A 21,664-nucleotide genomic window follows, 5' to 3' on the forward strand; every position below is an offset into this window, starting at 1 on the left:
TGCTAGAAAAAGCAGTGTCACTAAGTGCACAAAAAAACATGAGATGAAATGGTGACTATTGTCTTGACAATGATACAATACAGGTCACTACTTGAGTATTACAAGTAATCGTTAATTAATCTCCACTTCTGAAAAATCTAAGTTCCTAGACGTGCTCCATACGACCTATTGTGCACTGAAACTCTTGCAATGAAGGCATGCACTGCATAATGCATTTATTTCTTAGGTAAAGTGGTGGGATATGCAGCATCTTCCCTGTCAAGGAGCAGCAGATATGCTTTGAATATAACAGAAATGGTAATAAGAAGTATAACATTTTCCTGTAATGACATGCTTTTACCGATAAGTGGCTGTGACTGGTTTAGTGCAAGGTCTCATACTGTCATCTTAACATTATCTAGGCACACTTTGCTTCCCCCAGGCTTACAGTCTTAGGGAAAACTGAAGATAGCAGCAGACAGCACTGGGTTACTCAAGCCATTCTGACAGAGCTCCTAGTGATTGAAAAGCAGATCAGAAAGTATAAAACTAGACAGACTTCTCAATCAGAAGAGTAACTTAATAGGTCTGCTCTGTCTCTTTGAATGACTATAACACGATTTATTTAAAAAGCTTTGTCCAAGGAAACTGGATAGAGGAAAAAAATCAGAAAGCTTTAACAAACCCTTGCAGTATTTCCATCAATGCCAAACAAAATTAAATACATTTGCTGTGTTAAGACAGAGACTCCTTGCACATCATGATTTAGAATTACTTACTTGGATCAATGTGATGCTAGCTGCTTAAGTCACAGATCTGCAGATTGTGACTGTCAGAATATATTAGAATGTTGGAAGAAATAGAGGCTGTGACACTGGTGGCTTTTTAGCTGACCTCTTTTTTTCACACTAGCCCCTCTTAAAATCCATTCAGAGGTTACCACAAATAGTTTGTCCAGATGGGAAAGGTACCTTTTAACATTTTCACTGCCACAGTGGTATAGCCAGCCCTTCCCTTGAGTCGGAACGCTGTTGCCTTGACGACCTTTCCGAATTCTCCTTCGCCGAGAGTCTTGCCCAGAACTAGGTTCTTCCGAGGGAATTCCCACTTTGGATCTTCCTGCAGGGGAGAAAAGAAACCCTGTAAGATGAAGCAAGGAAAGGAGTGGCTATTCCTCATACAGGTGCACTGCAGTGTGCAATGTTTGGTTGCCCGTTCTATCGCTATCAGTGCGTTCTTACAAAAGCTTCTGGATATTGAGGTATTTTGCAAATGTGTTTTCCCTCACCTGAAAACACCTCCTTCAAAACAGGCTGTACATGTAGTGTACGGCTAATGGATTATACAGGTCTGGGAAATTGGGTACAAATGAAAAATGAAGCGATACAGGATAAATGCTTGCTTTCAGAATAACTACAAATATGTGATTTCCATGGAGAAGTAAATCAGTTTTACTCAGAGAAAAAGGCTTTCCTTTAAGAATTCATCAGCAACAACAATCATCCTCTTATAAAATTTGTGCTAATAAGCCTTAAGGTTGCAAAATGATAACAGATATACAAACCAGACAAGAAACTAAAGCAAACAGAGCACAAGCTCTGTGAAGACCTCACTATCTAACATTCAAATAGATTTGATGTTATATGTTATATAAAGTGGCAGTGTTTCTCTACCATGTTGGTTCATGAAAATGCCCCATCAGGCAGGAAACCTGGGTAGTGTGTGATTCAAAGCAGGAAAAAATAGAGTAAAGTTATGAAAGCATGACTGGGCAAAAGTCCTTAAATGTGGGTAAAACTCCCACACCAACTGAGATCTGTGTATCAGAAATCAGGAAGACATCTCAGCAGGGGTGTTTTTGTTATGTTTTAAATTTAGCCTTGTTGTAGTACTTTGGCCCATCATAGAGAGTACAAACCTGCTTATCATTAGTACTTAACTGGACAATGTTAAAAGTAAAACCACAGTACTGTCAAATATAGTTATATTAGTAAAAATCACGGGCTTAAATTAGACCTAAAATGTTACAATATATTAAAGCATAACAAAAAAGGAAGAACGTACTGGCCTTATAGAGCAAATTAAAATGTTTATCCAATTACTCATGAAGTATCTTCAGTGCACGTGATTTCCAATGCTGTTATTTGAAGGTAATGGGTGTTTCCATGCCATGAATGGACTGCATTTCTGTAACATCGTCTGCATGCATAAACAAGGCTGACATCAAAACAGAGTGCGCAAAATGACATCAGGCTTACTGGTATCTTAAAGGTGTCTACCGACACCTGGTTCTCCATGGAATCCAGGGAAGGCCGGCGGACATTACTGGAAGAATAGCTGATGGGGTAGGACTGCGCCGGGCGCCGGAACGTCATCTCCGCAGAGGCGATGGGCGGCTTGGGAGAATTCTTGTGGTACCGGTGGATGAAATAGTAAGAAACCAGCACAGAGATGACAAAGCACAGTGCCACTGCCCCTGTGATCACAGCCTTGCACACAGCATCACACAGTTGCTCTGTGGACAAAGAAGAGCTCCTTAGAACTTTCCTTATGGTCTCTCACTTCTGATTTGGCAGGGCATATAGCCTGCACAGGTGTGACAGAAAAACAAAGTAATTAAAAAACCTAGAGAAAAACTTAATAGCTATTATTCAGTGTAATCTGAGAAGTTGCAAATATGTCCACTGCACCTACCACTCCTTTTTATTTTGGGTACCAGCGAGTAACTGTTTGCCTAAGTGCCTGTGTAAAGGCAAGGACAGAGAGCTTGAGCCCATGCTCCTCATCTTTACAGACATTGGCTACTTCTGACTCTCCTGTTTAGGCCCCAGCCTAAGGTTTTACTTCAGAAACTAAGTTGCTTTAAGTTTGTGTGACCCTAGACAACATCCCTAGGGGCTTCACCTCCCAAAAAATTGTGAGATCCAAAATAATGTCCTTTTCACTGTTGTATCTAAGGTCAGGATTATATGATTTCAGATACATAATAAATTGTCTACATCTGCACACTGCACTTCAGAAATAAGTGAAACCACCACCTTTCTAGAATGAAAAAATAAGATAAATAAAAAGAAAAAAGAAGCTTTATGCTTCCCTTCTTTCTTATGCCTACTAAAAATTTACTCTCTCTATATATTCTAAACAATTCAGTTTTAAAGATGCAAACTATTTCATGCCATGTTTATTATTAGTCATAATAAAAACAATTTAAAATATCCATTATTTGTTTCAAACAACCGCACAAAGCTTTTCTATTTAAACAAAGGTCAATGAAAAAAAGAATGCACTTCTCCTAACACCATGGGAGCTGGTTGTCTCTGACATTTTGAAACTGAGAATTTTCAGAAATTATCAGGAAGCTGGAATTAGTTGAAAGTAATAGAAATCATTATTCTAATTCTCCTGGCTGCCTCTGCAAATATCAGGTAAGTCTCACTGAAATGCAAATGCTGCTGGAAATCAAAGGATGACCGACTTGTTTATCATGTAGTAATGAATAAAAAAGAATCCTTAGCCAAGGCTATAAATAACACACTCTGGAAATTTTCAGGCTCCATAGCAGATGTCAAGGTGCCAGTTCTTCACTAGTCTTGTATTAGCAGTCTCTGACCAAAGATACTGCTTATTAACATGGCCACAAGTGTAGACTGTTGTATACATACACATGACATATACAAAGAAAAATATCACTGTGAGAACAGCAGATAATGTTTAGACTTACCTTTGATATCATCTTTCTCACAATAACAGTTCTGTCTTGGGAAGCAGTAACAGATCCCATGTCCTGACTTAATTCCAAGATTTCCAATGCCCTTCCCATGGCCACCAATAATGTTTCCACCTAATCAAATACAGACAACAGGCTAAGATCCTTACATGTAGTTAAAAGGAAAAGTCTCAGTTTTTCATGTGTTTGACCCCGTATGAATCTGAAATTTGACTGGGGAGCACAGTGCAGGAGTAATGACAGGGACTCCTGAGAGAGATGAAAGACTGTAAATTCTGAAATTCCTGAGATCCTGAACTGGGGGGACCTTGCACTGTTTAAACATTAGTCCTCATTAGCAGTTACTGAGTTCCATTCCTGGTTCTGATGCCAATTTCCTCTTACCTTGGAAAAGTCAGCCTACTGTTCTAGGTATCATTTGTTCCACTGCCAAATGGAGATAACGACACTTAACCACCTCTGCAAAATGCCATGGGACAGTCTAGTCAAAGCACTAAGAGCAAATGCCAGGTTAAGTGATAAAAAAATGAATTGCACTATCTAAAAATGCATTATTTAATATTAGGGAAAAAGTGCAGAAACTCATACTCTTGATTTCAAGTAGGAGTTCTTCATGCAGAGTAACAACAGGATTTCCAAGTAAATAATTTTTTTCTGTGTATGCTACAAAAATGACCATTAGTAGTGACATTTTTAATCTCTAAACTGCCTTAATCACAAACAGCATTTTACAGACTGCTCAGGTGGTTAATATTGGAAGAGACTGCGCTGAGTCACTGCTCTCTGAGCTGACACTTAAAAGCACCGGTGTTCCCAAAAATTACTCATTATCCTCCCCATCTCTCCCCAGCCAACTTCCTCCATCATGAAGAGGTGATGAAATAAAAATTTTCCATTTGCCACAGAAAATCATATGTATTTACTTATATCTGCCTATGTTTGAAGACCTGGAAGAAGAGGAAAGAGCAGGGAATGAGCCAGTTCTATCTAACCTGTTCTTGAGCAGTTGCTTACTGCATAAAATCTCTTGCTCAGAATGCAGTTAGGTTGCCTCTGTTTGACAGGCACAGCCTCAGTACCAGCTGTTTCAGCTGAGTGCCCTTGAATGTAATATTCATAGTGTTACTGTGAGAAAGCAATTTTGGGACTCAAGGACATAGCCATCATAATGAGAAATGAATTACAAACATAAGTATTTTCACAACTGTCTGTACTTAAAGAATATCCTTGATCTTAACACATCTCGGTATTTCTATTTATTGTTTGCCATTCCCAAAGAAATGTCCCCTGCCAGTAAAAGCTGATAAAATGGTACTCCTGCAGCTCTGAGCTCCCAGAATACACTCATTTTTTTGTCTGCAAGTATACTGCTTTTGGGCACCAGCCCAGGTTCTGAGTTGTGTCAAGTCATGCATACAATTATTCAACTCAGGCGTTAAAAGGGCACACATAACATCCTGAAAACTTGTCTTACTTGCCTGCTTATTATCTAGTAAGACAATATTTCTTTCAGGCTTCCGTTGAGCAGAACATTTGATGTTGCATATGTTGCACATATTTCAGAATTGCAGCCCCTGGCACAAATATTTCCACTTTAAAAATGACAAATTATTGCAATTATTACCAATAAAGAATTCTTTTCAGATTATTAGAGAAGTTACTCGCATTTGCTTCAAGCACTTCTGCCACTCTAGGGATTGTTTTTATGCACTCTAATGAAAAAATTATCTTTCTGATAACACTAATTTACCATACACAATCTATTCTTGAATGTAAGAAATACAAAGAAGCCTCTTTAGTAATTAATTTTATAGAAGAACATTAAGTCACAGCCTGTAAGAAAATGCTAGTTCCTCCAAGACTCCATTTTAAAATCCAAACTTGTACTATACAAAGTCACAGCCAGAAGATGCATTCAAGAAACATCTATGTTTTTATTCCTGAATCAGACTGTTGGATAAAAAGATCCACTTAAAAATTATCATCACAAAAAATGGAAATTGCTCAAGAGAATTACAGGGTTTTTTACCCTTTGTATCTTCAGGGTGAGCTGTGAACTTGCAAGTATTCAGAAGTGTATGAGTGGAGTGTAGAAAAATGTGTTCATGTAAAAAAACCCAACACAAATGCATTTCAATTCTTCCTTCATAAATTCTGTTCATGTGAGTCTTTGCCTGGATCTTCAACTAGGTAAGGCATTGGATCATTCTGATGGCCACCTGTCAAAAAAGGGCAGGTACATTTCCCCAGGTGATCTTTTGTCCATTTACTTTAAATGAAAATTCGTTTCTTCTTACTTATTTAACCAGGACTTCAAATAGGCATGGTTCCTATCATACTGTACTTGAGTCAGGAAGTAGGGCATTACCATGCCTAAAACCTATACCTCTTCAGCAAGTACCTCCACTGAAAAACACCACCAGTGAATGAACAGGGCGCAGAACGGGAATTACTGAGAAAACCCTATCCCTCCATCAGTCAGCCAATGGGTGTCACCTGCCTGGCTCAAAAAAGGTCAGTGTTAATCCCCATAACCTTAACTCGCTTGTATGATTCAAATGCAAGCGTGACAATGCAGAGATGTTGAGCTTGTAAAAGCATCTGTGCTCAGGAAAGTGAAATCTGGGAAGCGATCAGAGGTGACACAGAAAAGCCCATCCTAAAACATTCCCTACTTGTGCAGTCTTGGGGGCACACAGCCGGGTCTCTGCCCTCCACCACATCACAGATGCCATCCGGACAGGTCTTGATGCTCGGGGTACATGTGGAATAGTTTGTGGTGATCCCTGTTAACAGAGAAACAGCTGCACTAATACCACGAGGAATGAAAAGTTCATTGCATCTTCTCAGGGCACACTGACACTCCAAAGCACAGGTTATGGTGCCTTTTACAATGAACATCTATGACTATAAACACCTGCTAAAGTAACAGACAAGAAAACAGATAAAAGCAACAGGAAGAAACTTTTTTTGCTATCTTTTCTGCTTTTGACAGCCCTCTGGTCATGTCACTTGCAGTTACAGTGAATACTGCTTGAAAAAGAGCTGACTGACCATTTTGAGACTGAAGAGCAGCTTTCACAACTGAGGATGTCTCTACACAATTTCACCCACTTGAATATGAGGGTTAAGAGTGGTTGTAGAGAACATATGACACGCAGTTTGAAGGGATCAAGCATCGACACAGATTCATTGTTCTGGAAGAGTCAAGTGCTGTCACCCATCAGATCTGTGCTACAGACCACTGCTTTGTGCTCACTGTCTGCCAGGTGCACCTGCTCAGCACTTGCTCCAGTTACACTGCTGCAAGCTCAGCTCACTACATGCTGGTTTATGTATCGTGTTCAGCGCCACCAGGGACAAGATCAAGAATGACCATTCCAACTTCATCTCATTTTCCTTCCTAGTGCATGCTTCATATGGGTATTATGACTACATTTTTAGCCCCAGCTCCTGTGTAGTTTACCATACCATGTTTTCCAGCCAGAATAAACCAGTTTGCATCCATGGAAGTCAAATGCACAATTACAACTGAACAGAAGTTTGACTTCACACAACACACATGTACCTTTTCCACTCCCCTGTCTCCACTGGCATCTTCCTGTTAGCACTCCCAGGCCACCACACTCTTCACATTCAGCACGGTGCTTACTCATAGCACAAGAGTCAGGGCAGTCCTCTTCTTTTTTTAAAACTGTTGGGAAATGAACACACAAGCAAGTCAGCTCAAGGTCAAGCAGGTCAACCTGTTTTTAGGGATAGATAGGAAGGAAAGAAAGATGAAGAAAGCAGTGAAAGGCTGAAAACTGACTGACCCAATTATCAGTAAACTTAGATAACCATTAAAGAAAAGCCCAGATGTTTCTTTTCTGTGAAATAAAAGACAAACAGCAAGATCATGAAGGCATGGTTATGTCTGCTTGATAGCACGCTGTCATTGCCTAGAACTATAGATATGTGTAAACACACTGGTATCAGAACAGAGACCACAGACAGTTAGAGCTTCATACAGAACATTTAATCAAGGGAAAATACTTAGCTCTGGGGCTAACACAGTAGTAGCCCAAAGAGCACCAGCTAGAAATGTGTGTTTTCAGACAATTTGAGGCTTGTACAAAAAAAAAAGTCCACTGCAGGTTTTTCTTTCTCTTTCTTCAACCCATTTGCTCTTGGCATAGGAGTTCTGACCCGACAAAAAGTAACAGAGCTGTTTATGAGGTAGAATTGTAAGGTTTTGCATAAAATGCAATATAGCTTGCAGAGAAATGAGTATGTTTCCAGTGAAATCCTCCTCTGTGGCTGTTACAGGATATTTCTAACTTCCTTCCCCATAAGGGTGGGTCATCACACTGCCCTTAAGAAAACTATTTTTAAAAATTGTAGAGAGAAGGGGGAGAAAAATCAGTGAACAAACATACATAGGCCAGATAGTTCCTTTTTCAAAGAGATAGACAGATAGATAGATATACATCTACACATACACCTATAGACACTTTTTCTTCCACAGGAATATGTGAAATACAAAATAAAGGTGTCACACACACACTAAAGATTCTTCCAAATCAAAGGTCATGATGAACATTATGAATTGCATATAATATCCCACCCTTCTGTGCATTAGTTCTCCAAACAAGTATCTACTCCAGGAAGGTCTGAATCAAAACTCAAAATCCAAAGTCTATGATCTGTATCTTGTAGCTCAGATTCATTTTCATTGCTAATGCCATCATTTTACAGATCACCCTGCTAATGCATCACCTCATACCAGTAACAGTCATTAATAAATAAATAGTTCTGACTGGGGTACTTACGAGTCCCTTCCAGGACAACAGTGAGGAGGGTTTTGGTGTGTTTCCTGCTCTGCTTGTCTGTAGCTTGAACAGTGTACTGTATTTCCTTGCATTCAGGTCTGCACAGCACAGAGGAATCGTTGACATAGAGGGTCCCATATTTGTCTTCTCGGCCTTGCAGAATGCTGACAGGATAGCAGCTCGCGTTGGGGGACAGCAACTTGTAGGTGATGTTCACACCACGGAATTTCATGCAGTTTTCAATGCAGATCTTTCCTATCTAGGCTCAAACACCAGCAAGGGAATCACAGACAGGAATGAAACTCTACACAAAAAATGTTTAGTGCTTCTCAAAAATATCTGAAATAAAATGGAGCATACTATACCTTGCCAAATTCAGCATTTATTTGGGGTTTACAGATTTGTTATTTTCCTATAAATGCAATATGTAAATGCTTTAAATGTGATTTATTCTCAGTAAAAATGAGAGGTAAAGCATTATTGCTGTCTTCAGACTAGCAGTGGAAATGCAAAAAGCCTTGACCCAGAGACTCAGTGGCATTTGGTGCCTACTGCTGATGGTCAGTTTTCAGTGAGAACAAGACGCTGTGATTTGGGAAAGTCTGAGTTCAACCTCTGCTCTGTCCCAGGCTAACCAGAGAAAAAAACTCTTGCCATCTTTGAGAAATCAAAGAGCTCAGCATGAACAAAGCCGAGACTCTTTTCAAACAACATAGAAATTACTATTACATAATTTTTATAATATTACAGTCAAAATGTTTCTGTCCAGCAGAGCTCTCTGAAAGCCTTAAAAGGAACAAGAACCTCATTGCTTCCCATTTGTAATTTTAAAACATTTTAATCTGAAAATGAAAATATGTTGGTATGCCATATTTCTGTGTGCCAGAGTATCTAGGCCAGAACACTCCTCAGTCTGAAACACATCATCTAAGAGGCAGCACAGGAATGTAAAGCCCCATCTCCTGTCCAGCTCCTATTGGAAACTGGTCCAAAGCTCACTTTGGTTTTTCCATTTACAAGAGTGGGATTTCGATCAGGCCCAGAGGCATTGGCTTTCTTTGCAGGGAAAGCCACAATGTGAAGGGTGGGGTGCTATTGAAGGGAACTTGGTGATAGATTATTTTCAAATGCTGCAGTTAAGAAATGTTTTCAAGAAACACTACTGCTGGTAAAAGCGTATCTGTACATCTTGGTTTCAGCATTCTTACTAAAGAATGTTTAAAAAAAACGAAATTTTTTTGTACTAAGACTTCTTCCCATGAACCTGGACTATTTAAAGTCAGAGAGGAAGCCTTGCAGTTCTAGAAGAGTACTTTGTTATAGGATAATTCCACTTCATCTAAATTATTCCCATTCACATCGCTGATGGGTCATTTGGCACCATTCCTGTTGGGTTTTTTTGGTGGCAGGATAATACAGACTATTAAAGCCATCAGAAGCAAGGACATTTCTTTCTGGCTGTCTCCTCTCCACAACATGCTGGGACTGGCAGGAAGAAGAAGAAGAAAAGATTTCCACTGTTCATAAACTCTGTCTAGACACAAGGTCTAGACATGTCCCTTCCAGAAGCACGTCACCGCAGCTTTGGTGCTGCACTGCAGCTGGCAGCGCTTTGCAACTGCTCAGATGGTGCTCCTTCGAGGCAGGAAGAAAATACAATGATGTTCCATGGTATTAACCTTTACAAAGACCACATTAAACTGCCCCTTCTGCATACTCTGTCATAACTGCTGTTTCCAGGCACCTTTTTAATCACAGCGATTTCCTTCAATGGGCTTGGAGAAGACCCCATAAATTCAGGGTCCCTGAAGAGCCGATTATCCTTAGAATAGCACATTGACCAGTTTTGCTTTCCCTGTATAATTTGAGGAGAAGCTATAAAGGCCTCCCTCAAAAAATTTCTACAGAAAAGACACTTTCTCTTTTTGCCAGATTTCCACTATGGAAAGCCCAGCCTTGTAACTCTGCTCTGCTCCACACGTTCTAGAGCCAGCTCAGCTCTCAGGTGCAGCAGAGCACAACTCCAGCGGAAAAAGGTAAAAGCAGCTACTTCCCCTTTCTCATGAGAGTGAAAAATCAAGTAATCAGGGTAAATGGTAGTCAGGTTTAACATCAGCTTACAGGGGAGGAACCTACAAAGGTGCAATTTGCAAGACTCTCAATAGTTAACACAGAAATACCATTATAAGAAATAAGAACAGAAAAATCCATCTTTTGAGTTCCAATGTTTAATAAAGCCTGGATAATGATAATGTTCCTCTTCACTGAATTCCAGGGACATTTGGACATATAACCTCTCTAAAAATCTCAGCCAATGTTATTCATCATTTGTCTCAGTAAATGTCAATAGAGCTTTAAGTCCTTTGATAAGTTAAATGCCACTGGGCAAGCCTGCACCATCAGGCCGTGCTTCTGTTATTCAATTCATTTAGCTGCTCAAACAGACAAATGGCATCAGCCCAGCAGTTAATAATTTCTTCACGCTCCTGTGTTTTCCTTAGGGCAAGAGACAGTTCAGCCTTCATATTGATTTAGCCCAGTACTTTCCCTGACTACTCTGGCACATCAAGGCTAATTATGCAGCCAACTTTAATAATGTGAAGTGCTGGGGACTAAACTGCTTACACTGACTTGTGCTCCAAGCTGAGCACACTGTAAATTCAAACCCAGTTTCAGAAGTAAATGGATGACACTTTAACTAACTGAAAACACCATCTCCAGAGCCAGGATGAGTTTTGCACTTCGCTGCTCAAGAATCAGAACAGAACCTCTTTGTGAATTTGTGTTTAGGCAGCACAAAGAGAAAAGATCTCTTCCCAGAGACTTGGAGTTCTTGCCAGGAACAGTTTTCCCTGCTACTACTGCCACCCAGTGAAACTGAACAATTGGTGGGAAATGCCACTGTTTCCAAAGATCCTAAAATTCCTTTTCAGATGTTTGACTCTCATGACAACATTCAAAACCAGTAGCTTTAAAAGTCAATGGGCTTTTTTTGGTTTTGCACTCTGAAACTAAAAAAAAAACTCCCAGATTTTAACACTAAAGTGTTCAAGCAATCTAGGGTATGCATAGATAACCATGGTTGTCCAAATTTAGTCTGAAACTTATTCATTCATGATAATACTGTATGCATACACCTATATATAAAAACATGCACAAAGAATAACACCCAACCAATTCATTGATCTAAATTCATACATACCTAACAGGTAAGCATCCACACTTGTTTCAGTTACAGCCATGTTGTGACACAGATACAACTGGGTCACATTTCTAGATGCAAGAGTTAGACTACCAGTATCTTACATACCGGTGCGATTATTTCTTTTAGTGGGAAACCCAGGTTTCACCCTACCCCCAGGAAACAGGCGAGGGTCAAGCTTTCACAGGCTGGTGCTACAGAACTCTCAAACCTAACATCAAAAATAATTTGATCTGCACAAAAAGAACAGAGTATCCTCTGAAGTTTCTAACAGACTACAAATTGAAAAACTGCAGCCACAAGGCATCGTGAAATGTCATAAAGGAGTAGCTTTTTGTAGTGAGGCTGCTAAGTGAGCACACTTGGTACCTTTCTCTAATTTAGGATATTCAGTGCAGACTATGGACAAAATGTCCCTTGTCAGAGCAGTAGAATTTTTATTGGTCGCATACAGCCTGTTCTGTACTCTGAAGAGCTATCAAGCCACAATGCATTTCATCAGATTAAATATAAGAAAGTGCAGTATATCTAACTTCCCTTTTTATTTCTTTTTACAGTTAGCCAGAGGCTTAAAGATTAATAAAACTTAATTCTTTCTTAAAAGTCTTCTAACGAATTGGTTTTCTCTGCAATTGGGATGACCATATTTTAATCTCAGTCCTCCTCTCTGCTACAATAGTTACAAGGCACACTTTCCAGGAGCTCTCCCAAAAGGGTTCATCACTGATGTTCTTAACATTCACTTTCATAATATTAATTATACTGAACTAGTTCCTTATTAATGTACATGCTCCATAGGAATTACATTGTAATTTTTACCTGATTAACGTCAACCTGTTAGAAAGTGTCTCTGGAAAGCGTTATTAATGGCAATGGTGGTGATTAAGCTAAAACAAGAATTGAATTAGGAAACACATTAATTACTAACTAGCCATTACCTAAAGAAAAGCCATTAATATACTGAGACTCCAATAGCTGGACAAATTTCTTTTTTTTGCCCTTGACATTGTTCCTGTTATTCATGCCTAAGCCACACATGGTTGCAACTCCTCCTGTCCACAACACATTATTTCTCTCCATTAGTACTTCCATGTGTGGCCGCTCCTGTTACTACATGGTGGGAGAGGTAGTGCCCAGCCGACCTGCTACCTACTACATCCAGCACCAATCACACTGAGACCACATTTTTCATTGATTCTGCTTAAAACAGTTAAAACCAATGAGCACTTTAATGCATCTTGCCCCAGTGATCCAGCTATTAAGCTCCATCTGAAAGTGGATGTATAATTAACATGGTTCTTACTTGTGCAAAGCGCTCAGCGTTTCTGTTCACGGTGAACTGGTAAGTTATGTTTGAAAACTGAATGCTGACAGGGAGGATGGAGACATTGAAATGAAGCATCACTGATCTTTCTGGGCCATGAAATTCTGTGTCATTCACCAAAACATCCAGCTGGAAGGAACGATGCTCTGTGACTGAAATGCTTTTATTCAGTACCAGTTCTGTGAAGCAGAAGATTAGTCTATTAGCAAACCACATTATCTGCAAATGTATATTTTAATACTGCAAGCCCAATAAAAATAGATGTAGCAAATTTAATTATACATATCCAAGTTTCCTAACGGGAAATAGAAGGTGAGTTAAATATGAAATATGTTCTTATGCAGTTATTCTCTCTGTCACTCAAGATGTTTGGGAGGCCTTATTCCCTTCCACCTACCAAGCTGAGAATCCTATAATCAAAAGCTCTTGCTTATCATTTTATACCTCATCATACCATACACTCCCTGTTCCAGAGAGTTTAAGCTCCATTTTTCAGTACATATTTAAAACTTTACTTGAAATTTCTCAGCTTTCTTTGGCTCAATGTTTACAAAATGCTTGGAAAAGTTAAAGAGCTTATTGGTCAATTACTAACAAGCAACTTCTTTATTTGAAGAAAGGGTCCTTACTGTACTCGTGCCGAGTTCCCCTCACTTGGCTGCCATTTGGGCTGAAGTGGATTTCATCAAAGATGTGCTCTACACGAAATGTTTCACTGATCCAGGGATCATCAGTAATGATGGTTCCTGTGTATTTCTTTCTGCTGCTTTCAAGGGGATAAATAGGTGTGGTGTCTGCATCGTACACAGTCAGCGTGGAAAGAACAGTGCCCTGGAAGGAAACAATAAATGGCACTGCTGAAGGACCTGAAGCTTTCTTCTGATAACTGTTTTGGAGATTAAAATATTGGTCAAACAAGACCTTACAACTTCCACTGAAACCCAAGAAAATGTATTCATAGGTGTCTTGTCAAGACTAGCTCTAGTCAGGAGATGGCAGCAAACTCCCAAAATCAGTCTTATCCCTTCCAGACACAAATATGATCAAAATGTACTTTGAAGGGAAAATTGACTAACAAGACATCTTGTCGTTAGGAAACAGAAGTTCTCTCATGAAACACACATCATTTATGCCCCCTCAAAAAACGTCTTCTCTATACCATAGACATATAAAGGGTCATTGCTCCCATGGAAGAGCCAAAGAGCCCACCTGTGTATTCTACCAAAGCAAGGGGCGTATGTGTGCACACCCAGGGATTCAGACCTCTTGAAAGATCAGCTTGGCTTGGTAAGGGAAAAATGGGAGGACACCATTAAAACAAAATCCTGGAGCTTGCCATTAACAGCCTGGAAACTTCACAGGTGCAATGTTTGTCTGTAGAAGTCAACTTCTACAGCATCCTAATAAATGTTCTGAACATAGCTCTGATATATTACACAGATTTGCATGTATGGGACAGATACACATATACACTTGCTCTAACAACACAATTTTAATCCCCTGGGGGGAGCAACCCTGTAAAAAACAGAGCAGAGCTCAGTACGGAGGGACGTAGAGCGATCCTGACCACAGATTCAGCTATTGTCCATCCCGACCTTGGAAACTGCTCAAATTTCTTCACACTCTTTAATTACTAACTCGAACTCCTCTTTCTTTGGGATCTGAGTAAGACATAACTTGGGCAGAGGAATCCTACAAACACGAATTTTACAATCACAGATCTGCAGAGCATGGTGTGGTGATGGGCTCATTGCCAAGATCCACTACTCAGGCAGAACACGATGCTTCCCAGGAGTTGTGCCTCCCACTGCTGTGCTCCTACTTCAGGGACTAGGTAAAGGAGAACATTACCTCTTTCCTGTTGAACTCCACGACAGCATCTGCGGTATCAGTGCCATTGGGAAGGAAGGGAGGAGAGTCATCTTCATCTAACACATTGACCAGGAAGGGCACCTCAACCTGCATTTCCCTGAATCCCTCCCTGACGGTGCACTTGGCAATGAGCTCGTATCTCTCTCTCTCCTCCCGATCCAGGCGCTGTGTCACCTGCACGCCGGTGGTGGTCTCGTTGTACCGAAAGGGAACACCTTCAGCTGCAAAACAGCCACAACATACACAGGGACAATCACTTCCCAGCATAGGGCTCTGATGGCTTTAATACTCTTTTGCAGTCCAGTAAATCCATTTGGACATCATGACTGCACAATAAAAGACAGAAGTGAAACACAGGGAACTTGTGTGGTTATATTAGGGTAGGGAGAAAACATGGAATATATGGGAAGATTCTACAGTTTAGAAGCAGCATGATTTAAAGCTCAGGATATTCTCAGTCTACTTTTAGCAGATACAAAATTCTAAAACTGATCTTTTTTTAAGGGAAGGGGGTAGTTCTCTTTCCCATTTCCTCCGTGTATCTCAAAGGCAAAATCTTCTGGCTCAGTTTAGGTTTGCAAAGGAACTTCCTTTACAGAATCAAATCTAGAGGATCTACTACAAAAGAGATCTTTAACAGTGCAGCTGTTTGCATCTGGTGCTAGGATGTGAGCGGCTCAGATCCAGTTTTACCTGCTAGCAATTTGTAGGAAATGCTGAGATTCTGACACAGATGATGAACTGAGGGTAACTGGAGCTGATGAAATGTGCCAGGTGGCTTGTTCTCCTTGATGTGAAAGGAGAGATCCATTTCTGTGAAGCAAAGCTGCCTTGCTGTCAGAGAACTGCAAGCTGGTGCAGTAGCATTGATCAAAGAGAGGAAAACCGTGGTGCGCGTAGCAGAGTCGCATTCCTTCTCTTGGAAAGGGTGGGATGAAAGGAAGACATACAGCATCACCTTAGATAATGGCATCCAGTTTCCTACAGCTTCAGGGGGAAGAAATCAGTGTAAGAAATATTTTACAGAAGACAAGCCACCATTTGTTTTCCTCATTTTCTACCCTAGTCCATTATTCCATAAATGACTGTTTAATCCTATTATGTGGCAAAACAACTCTTCAACATGCCATATGCTGGTGGGAAGACCTTAAACCTTAATAATCCAAATAAGCCAAAAACTATAGGGCTTGGCACCAGTATTGCATTATAGAATCTCAAAACCAATACCAGCATTCTGTCTGTAAAACACTAACATAGAACACGTCACTGGCAGTAATCAGCTCTTTGATAGGATGGCTTTTTCAAGGCACTAGAGCAGAGCAGGGTGGAAACAGGAAAAATAATGCATGAGATGGCAACAGATACTCAGGACAAACCCATATCTACTATGATTTCAGTCACAGCATTCCAACAGTTTATTCCAGTTGAGGATATGGACCAAATCGTTTAGGCTCAAAAAACAGATTGCTTCATCGGTTTGAAACATCAAGAGGTGGACAAAAGATAAAACAGAAGTTAAAACCAACCTGTGGCATCTACTAATACATCCTCAAGCCTCATTTTGATTCCCTTGGTTTGACTACAGATGGTAGTAATAGCTCTGTAATAGATCTAACTCGAAAATAAGTTCTAGGTCACTTTGATCTGTATGAACAAAACAAGGCTCTTGAGTTTTGAGTAGCTATTCCTCCTTTGTTCAGCACAAGTATTTCATATACATGAACACCAAGTACCAAAAATGGATGAAATATCAAACACTCAGCACTTCAAAAATAAAGCATTAAGTGCTTGAAGTTGAAAATTTCAACATCAAGAAGTCGGAAGGTAGTGTTGATTTACGGCTCTTACAAACTGAAGACAGTTACTACAGACCCTGTAACAGTAAAATTTCTGCAACTGATCACAGTGGTATGCCATTAACTCCTCACCCATTTCCTCCTCCACCAGCTAATGATACCCTAATTTCCTCATAGATCAAAATCACCAAAACCAATTTACTGCTAGAGCATAAAAGAAGAGAAAAAAACCTGAGATAATGAATTTTTGTTGTTAATTTTTGTTGTTCAACAGTAAGCTTCTCCAACAAAGCCAAATTTCAAGAGAGGGAGGTACAATTAACTATTTCTTCAAAGAGTACTTTGGTGTACATGCAAATGTACTTTGTAAATCCATGTTACCAGAATTCAAGGACCATTTATGTAAGAGTTTGAACCACTCTCACAGCATTTGTCTGGACACTAAGCACCCACCGTTAAAACAATGGAATTGGTCTCACTTGCATCAGCAGATGAACAAACTGCAAATCTCAGTGAAAAGCTGTGGCCTATACAGCTATGAAATGCAAAAAAATATTTCCAGTAATGCAATTTTGCCAGCCTACTGGAGTTTCCAGTGTGAGTAACAGGATCTCTCCCAGGTCAGCATCTGCTTTGGCATACTGGTGTGGGTTTCATTGGGTCTGGTTCCTCATTTTAAAAGGGCAGATGTGTTTTTTCCAAATTTGATGCTCATCTTCTGATGGAGAAACCTCAACATCTGAACATACTTTGCTTTAAGAACAGATACCCCCAAGAAGAAAAGCTGGTCTTCTCATACTTACACAGCATGTTAAAGTCTTCTCTATCCAGGCTTTTACTGAGGTAGAGAAGTCCTTTTTTTTCTCTGATTTGAAACCAATTATTTTCATGTGATCTCGCCCGAGAAATTATGAGATTCTGGCACAGATGGAAGTGGGCCACTTCCTCATGTGAGTCCTTCAAGGCATGGATGCGCAGGAGCGGCAGTCCTGCTGGCTCGTCAATGTAGACGTTCTCCAAGTACTCTTTCCTGGGGAAGTAGAGACCCAAGGCCACTGCAAAGAAAGGCACGCGAGAGAAGAGGTAGGCCCAGTTAAGTGGTTTGTGCACTGGCTTTTTCTTAAGAGATGTGTTTCCAAAGAACCAAAGGCATCATTCTCTAAGAAGTAAAGAAGCATTAAAAGAGATGTGGAAAAAGGCAGATCCCCATCTGGTGTAAATAAACACAGTTTTACTGCACTGAAGTCAAGGACTTCAGTGCAGTAAAAACTTCAAGCCACCAAAAATATGGCCTATAGATTATGTTCAAGTTACAATATCATCTGCTTTTTGAAAGCAAAATTGCTTTGCTGTACACAAGGCCCAGTTTATGCTGAACACTTAAGGAAGCTCTGCTTGCCAAGTTTTACTTAAGTTCCTATGTGGTGCTCTCAGTTGTAATTCCATTACCTCACAGATAATACTCAAAGAAGAAAAAAAAAAAAAACTTTTGATGAAATCACACACTTTAAAACCCTTTAAACACACTCTCTGTTGAGAGAAAAACCAAAAATTTATCAATAGCTTGCACGCTTTTCCTCAGATTACATAAACCCCTTCTTATAGAGGAGTACTTTTGTCGCTACTCCTGCTTTTTAAACAGTCCAGCATGATACTCTTGGTACAGAAAATGAGAGTTGTTTAAAAAAAATACTGATATGAAAGTGTTCTAAGTATTTTAAATATGACAGATGGGAAAGCTGAGAAGTGAGCGAGAAGGGAAATGTACATTTCTTTTCAGTACAATGACTGTGACTGACCCGATCATCTCCCACCCTGGCTCTGCAGACATTTACATTTAGTAGGGCTCAACTGCCCCTCTTGGTGCCTGTTTCTTCAGGTGATCTCACCTCACCTGGTCACTGCAACGGCCTCTCTACCTGTTTCCAGTGCTTCCCTTCCAGTTTCACTTCTTGCAAATGTGATCAGAGTGGAATGCTGGATTAGCAAGGAGGGGACAAAGTGATCCTCACTGCACTCACACAGACCAAAATACTGGAACTTTCACTCTTTGACTTCACGTGCACCTGACAGTCAGTACTTGCTCTCATCCAAAAGAATACTTGAATACTGCAGAATTATGCATCATTTAATCCAAGTGATATGGATTCAGGCATATAAAAAGCTCACACATCTGCTAAACAAACGTAAACAATAACAACTTCCATATGTTACTAATACAAAGCTCTCTCAGCTTAAATCAAGCCAGATACAACTGGAAATTATGGTAATGCAGCAGTAAAATTAGGGATATAAGGCCAAAACATCTTCAAAATAGCATCGGGCTATAGCACATAGTTATTTGGTACCAGTATTGGATCCATACACTGTTCTACTGAATGGAGTGAACTGCAAACAAACTGTAAAAACAAGAGAGCTCTAATTTCATTTAGAAACACCACAGAAACCATGGTACCTTGCAGTGATTCATGACATCATCTATATCCCTGGATGCAATTACATCCATCAGGTTTGCAGAGGCCCATTATTTTTTTCTACATATACTTCGCAATATATGAATAAAGTGGTAAAATAATATGGTAGGTGAATTAGTCCCAAAGGAATTAATTCAAAGAGAAGCAAACCAGAGTCTTTTTGAGAGTTTTAGAAAAGCATTAACTCTTGACATTCTCTGTCCAGAAGAAAATTATTACTTTTGATTCTGATGCTATCACCCTTTCTTCTTTGTAAGTAAGATTCCTGAATATTTGTATTAAATTTCAAGTATTTTTTTTCAGTCCCTCCATCTATTTTGAAGTGCAGGAAAACCTGGGGAATATGTGCTTCTAGAACTCCTAACAAATGGGTTCAATAATAAGAAGAATAAGGTGATATCCAAGTAGAAAGCCCAGTCCCAGTGCAAGTAAATAGACTCCCTTGAGTTATTTAGTGTAAAAACTTGATTTTAAAACAATGAAAACTTCACAAAAAGTTCAACACTGAGAATTCACTGTGCAAGACTGAAAAATCACTTCCAACCCACAAATGCATACAAATGAGGCTTACACAACACTAGCTACAGGATAGAGGAGTAACTGTTATTTCCTTATTTCCAAGACTGGGGTGAACAGTCCTGTGTGCTCACATCACACAGTACAAGAACCAGCCCCACTGCAGAGATTTGAAATCACCTCCAGCAGAAGGAGCGTACAGAAAGTAGAGTATATATAACCAATGTGCAACATGACGAGTTGGAAAGGGAGAAAAAATGGAACATTCTGAGTTGCAATTATTTACTTCCTTATGCTAAACAAGTGTGTGCTGATCTTTATATGCTTTGCTCTACAAATGAGGGCTCACACTGCATGCAGGTACAGTCATGTGTAACCAAGCACAGAAATAATTATGACAGAGCCTCAAACCTGGCACACAACTACACCTCAGCAGAGTTCAGCAGCCCAACTGCTCTGCATTCGAAAGCAAAGGTTAATATTGATGCTGCAGACTCTCTGAAGTTCTTTGGCATCCGTTCACAGGAGGAGTCTTCTCCATTGTCAGAAAGAAAGGGAAAAAATCTTGTATTATAAAAATCTGGTTTCTTTGGAAATAACAGAAATGCTAAACAATGCTTTGTATTCTGAAGAGAGGAAGATTCCTTCATAAAATAATTTAGCATTTACATATTAATTAGCTGGAAATGTATTTTACAAGTTTAAAAGCCACTTGAAGAAATTAGAAAAAGCTGCTGTAAGAGATATAAACAAACATATGATCTTTTTCTACCGGATTCAAACCTAAAACTGATTAAACTAAATTCTGTCCATCAAAAGTGTTAGTTTTTAGTACAGAGCAGAGTTCTATATTGAGGACAATGCCCAAGGATAACTTTAAGTGACACCAGCAAGTATCTCAAACTTCCGTATTTTACTTAGAAAACAAGTATTTGAAGTGAAGAGACTTTACAACACTGAAAAATAAACAAAATATATACATATAAAGCTTTGATTTAGCCATGTAACAAGAGTCACCCAATGTTGTGAAATTACTGGGATTTTGTGAAGTGGTTTGTGTCACACTGACTCCATTTCAAGCACCGAAAGAGATGAGAGATATGCAACAGACTGTCCAGGTCACAACCACACTCTCCATATACATCTTTGGGGGCTAATTTTAAAGGAGACCTTTGAAGTAGAAGTGTAGCACCCACTTCTCAGAGCTGTGTTCATTCCTTTAAGCCCTAGTGAGTTAAAACCAGTTTCAATAAACTTGCCATCTGGCAAGTATGCTGCAGGAGGAAGAGGTTCTAATCCTGGCCACAGTTCCTTGTGTCCTGAATAAAAAAAAAATAATCCATTTCCAAGGACTTGTGCAAGCTTCCTATGGAAGCCAGATGGAGTTTTTAATGAATCTGCCATTTAAATAAAGAGGAATTGAGATGGTTACATTCAAGACTGATGGTTAAAGTGATTTTGCTTAGGAATTAAAAACAGAGAAAAATGTTGCGTTACAAGCTTGAAATGCACCACAAGAAGGTTGTGCTCTGCAACATCACACAATCACAGAACCGTTAACATGTTCTGGCAACTCTGAGCACTGTTTTAGAGGATGCTTCAGCTCTCCATACTACAATCAGCACAGGAAACATGGCAACTTCTGATGGATGAGCAATATTATGGGATAATAGCATATCAGTAACACACAGAAGAGGAAAGTGATCACATTTAAGCGGATGTAATGCTACTAACTAATAGCTCCTACAGGAAATAGATACAGTTATGACAGCAGTTTTCCAGTTCAGGGAGAGAAAGCAGGTAAAATGAGAGTAGAGAAATGAGATTATATGTACTTTGAAGCCTTCATGATTGCCCTTTGAAATAAGGCAATTTTTCACATGGCTTTTCTCAGTCATGAATGATTAGGTAAATAATGCCTTTTTTTGATACAAATTGATTTCTTCTGTACACAATTTGCTGT

At 39.6% G+C, this 21,664-nt stretch overlaps 1 protein-coding gene across 1 annotated transcript in view; it reads right to left on the minus strand.

The window, feature by feature from the left end:
* The window catches only part of RET (ret proto-oncogene), a 36,245-nt gene extending 17,028 nt beyond the window's left edge, over window positions 1-19,217 (minus strand). Inside the window, exons 1-12 of the mRNA XM_017746188.1 lie at window positions 19,167-19,217; window positions 17,515-17,830; window positions 15,609-15,902; window positions 14,895-15,136; window positions 13,673-13,874; window positions 13,023-13,222; window positions 8,518-8,776; window positions 7,275-7,400; window positions 6,382-6,492; window positions 3,701-3,820; window positions 2,238-2,494; window positions 951-1,098 (exon numbers count right to left, since the gene is read on the minus strand). Of these exons, the coding sequence (XP_017601677.1) occupies window positions 951-1,098; window positions 2,238-2,494; window positions 3,701-3,820; window positions 6,382-6,492; window positions 7,275-7,400; window positions 8,518-8,776; window positions 13,023-13,222; window positions 13,673-13,874; window positions 14,895-15,136; window positions 15,609-15,902; window positions 17,515-17,830; window positions 19,167-19,217 (2,326 nt within the window). The remainder of the gene's footprint in view (window positions 1-950; window positions 1,099-2,237; window positions 2,495-3,700; window positions 3,821-6,381; window positions 6,493-7,274; window positions 7,401-8,517; window positions 8,777-13,022; window positions 13,223-13,672; window positions 13,875-14,894; window positions 15,137-15,608; window positions 15,903-17,514; window positions 17,831-19,166) is intronic.
* Between the last annotated feature and the right edge of the window lie 2,447 nt (window positions 19,218-21,664).

Source organism: Corvus brachyrhynchos, unplaced genomic scaffold, assembly GCF_000691975.1.
Source record: "Corvus brachyrhynchos isolate BGI_N302 unplaced genomic scaffold, ASM69197v1 scaffold279, whole genome shotgun sequence".
NCBI classification, from domain to species: Eukaryota; Metazoa; Chordata; class Aves; order Passeriformes; family Corvidae; genus Corvus; species Corvus brachyrhynchos.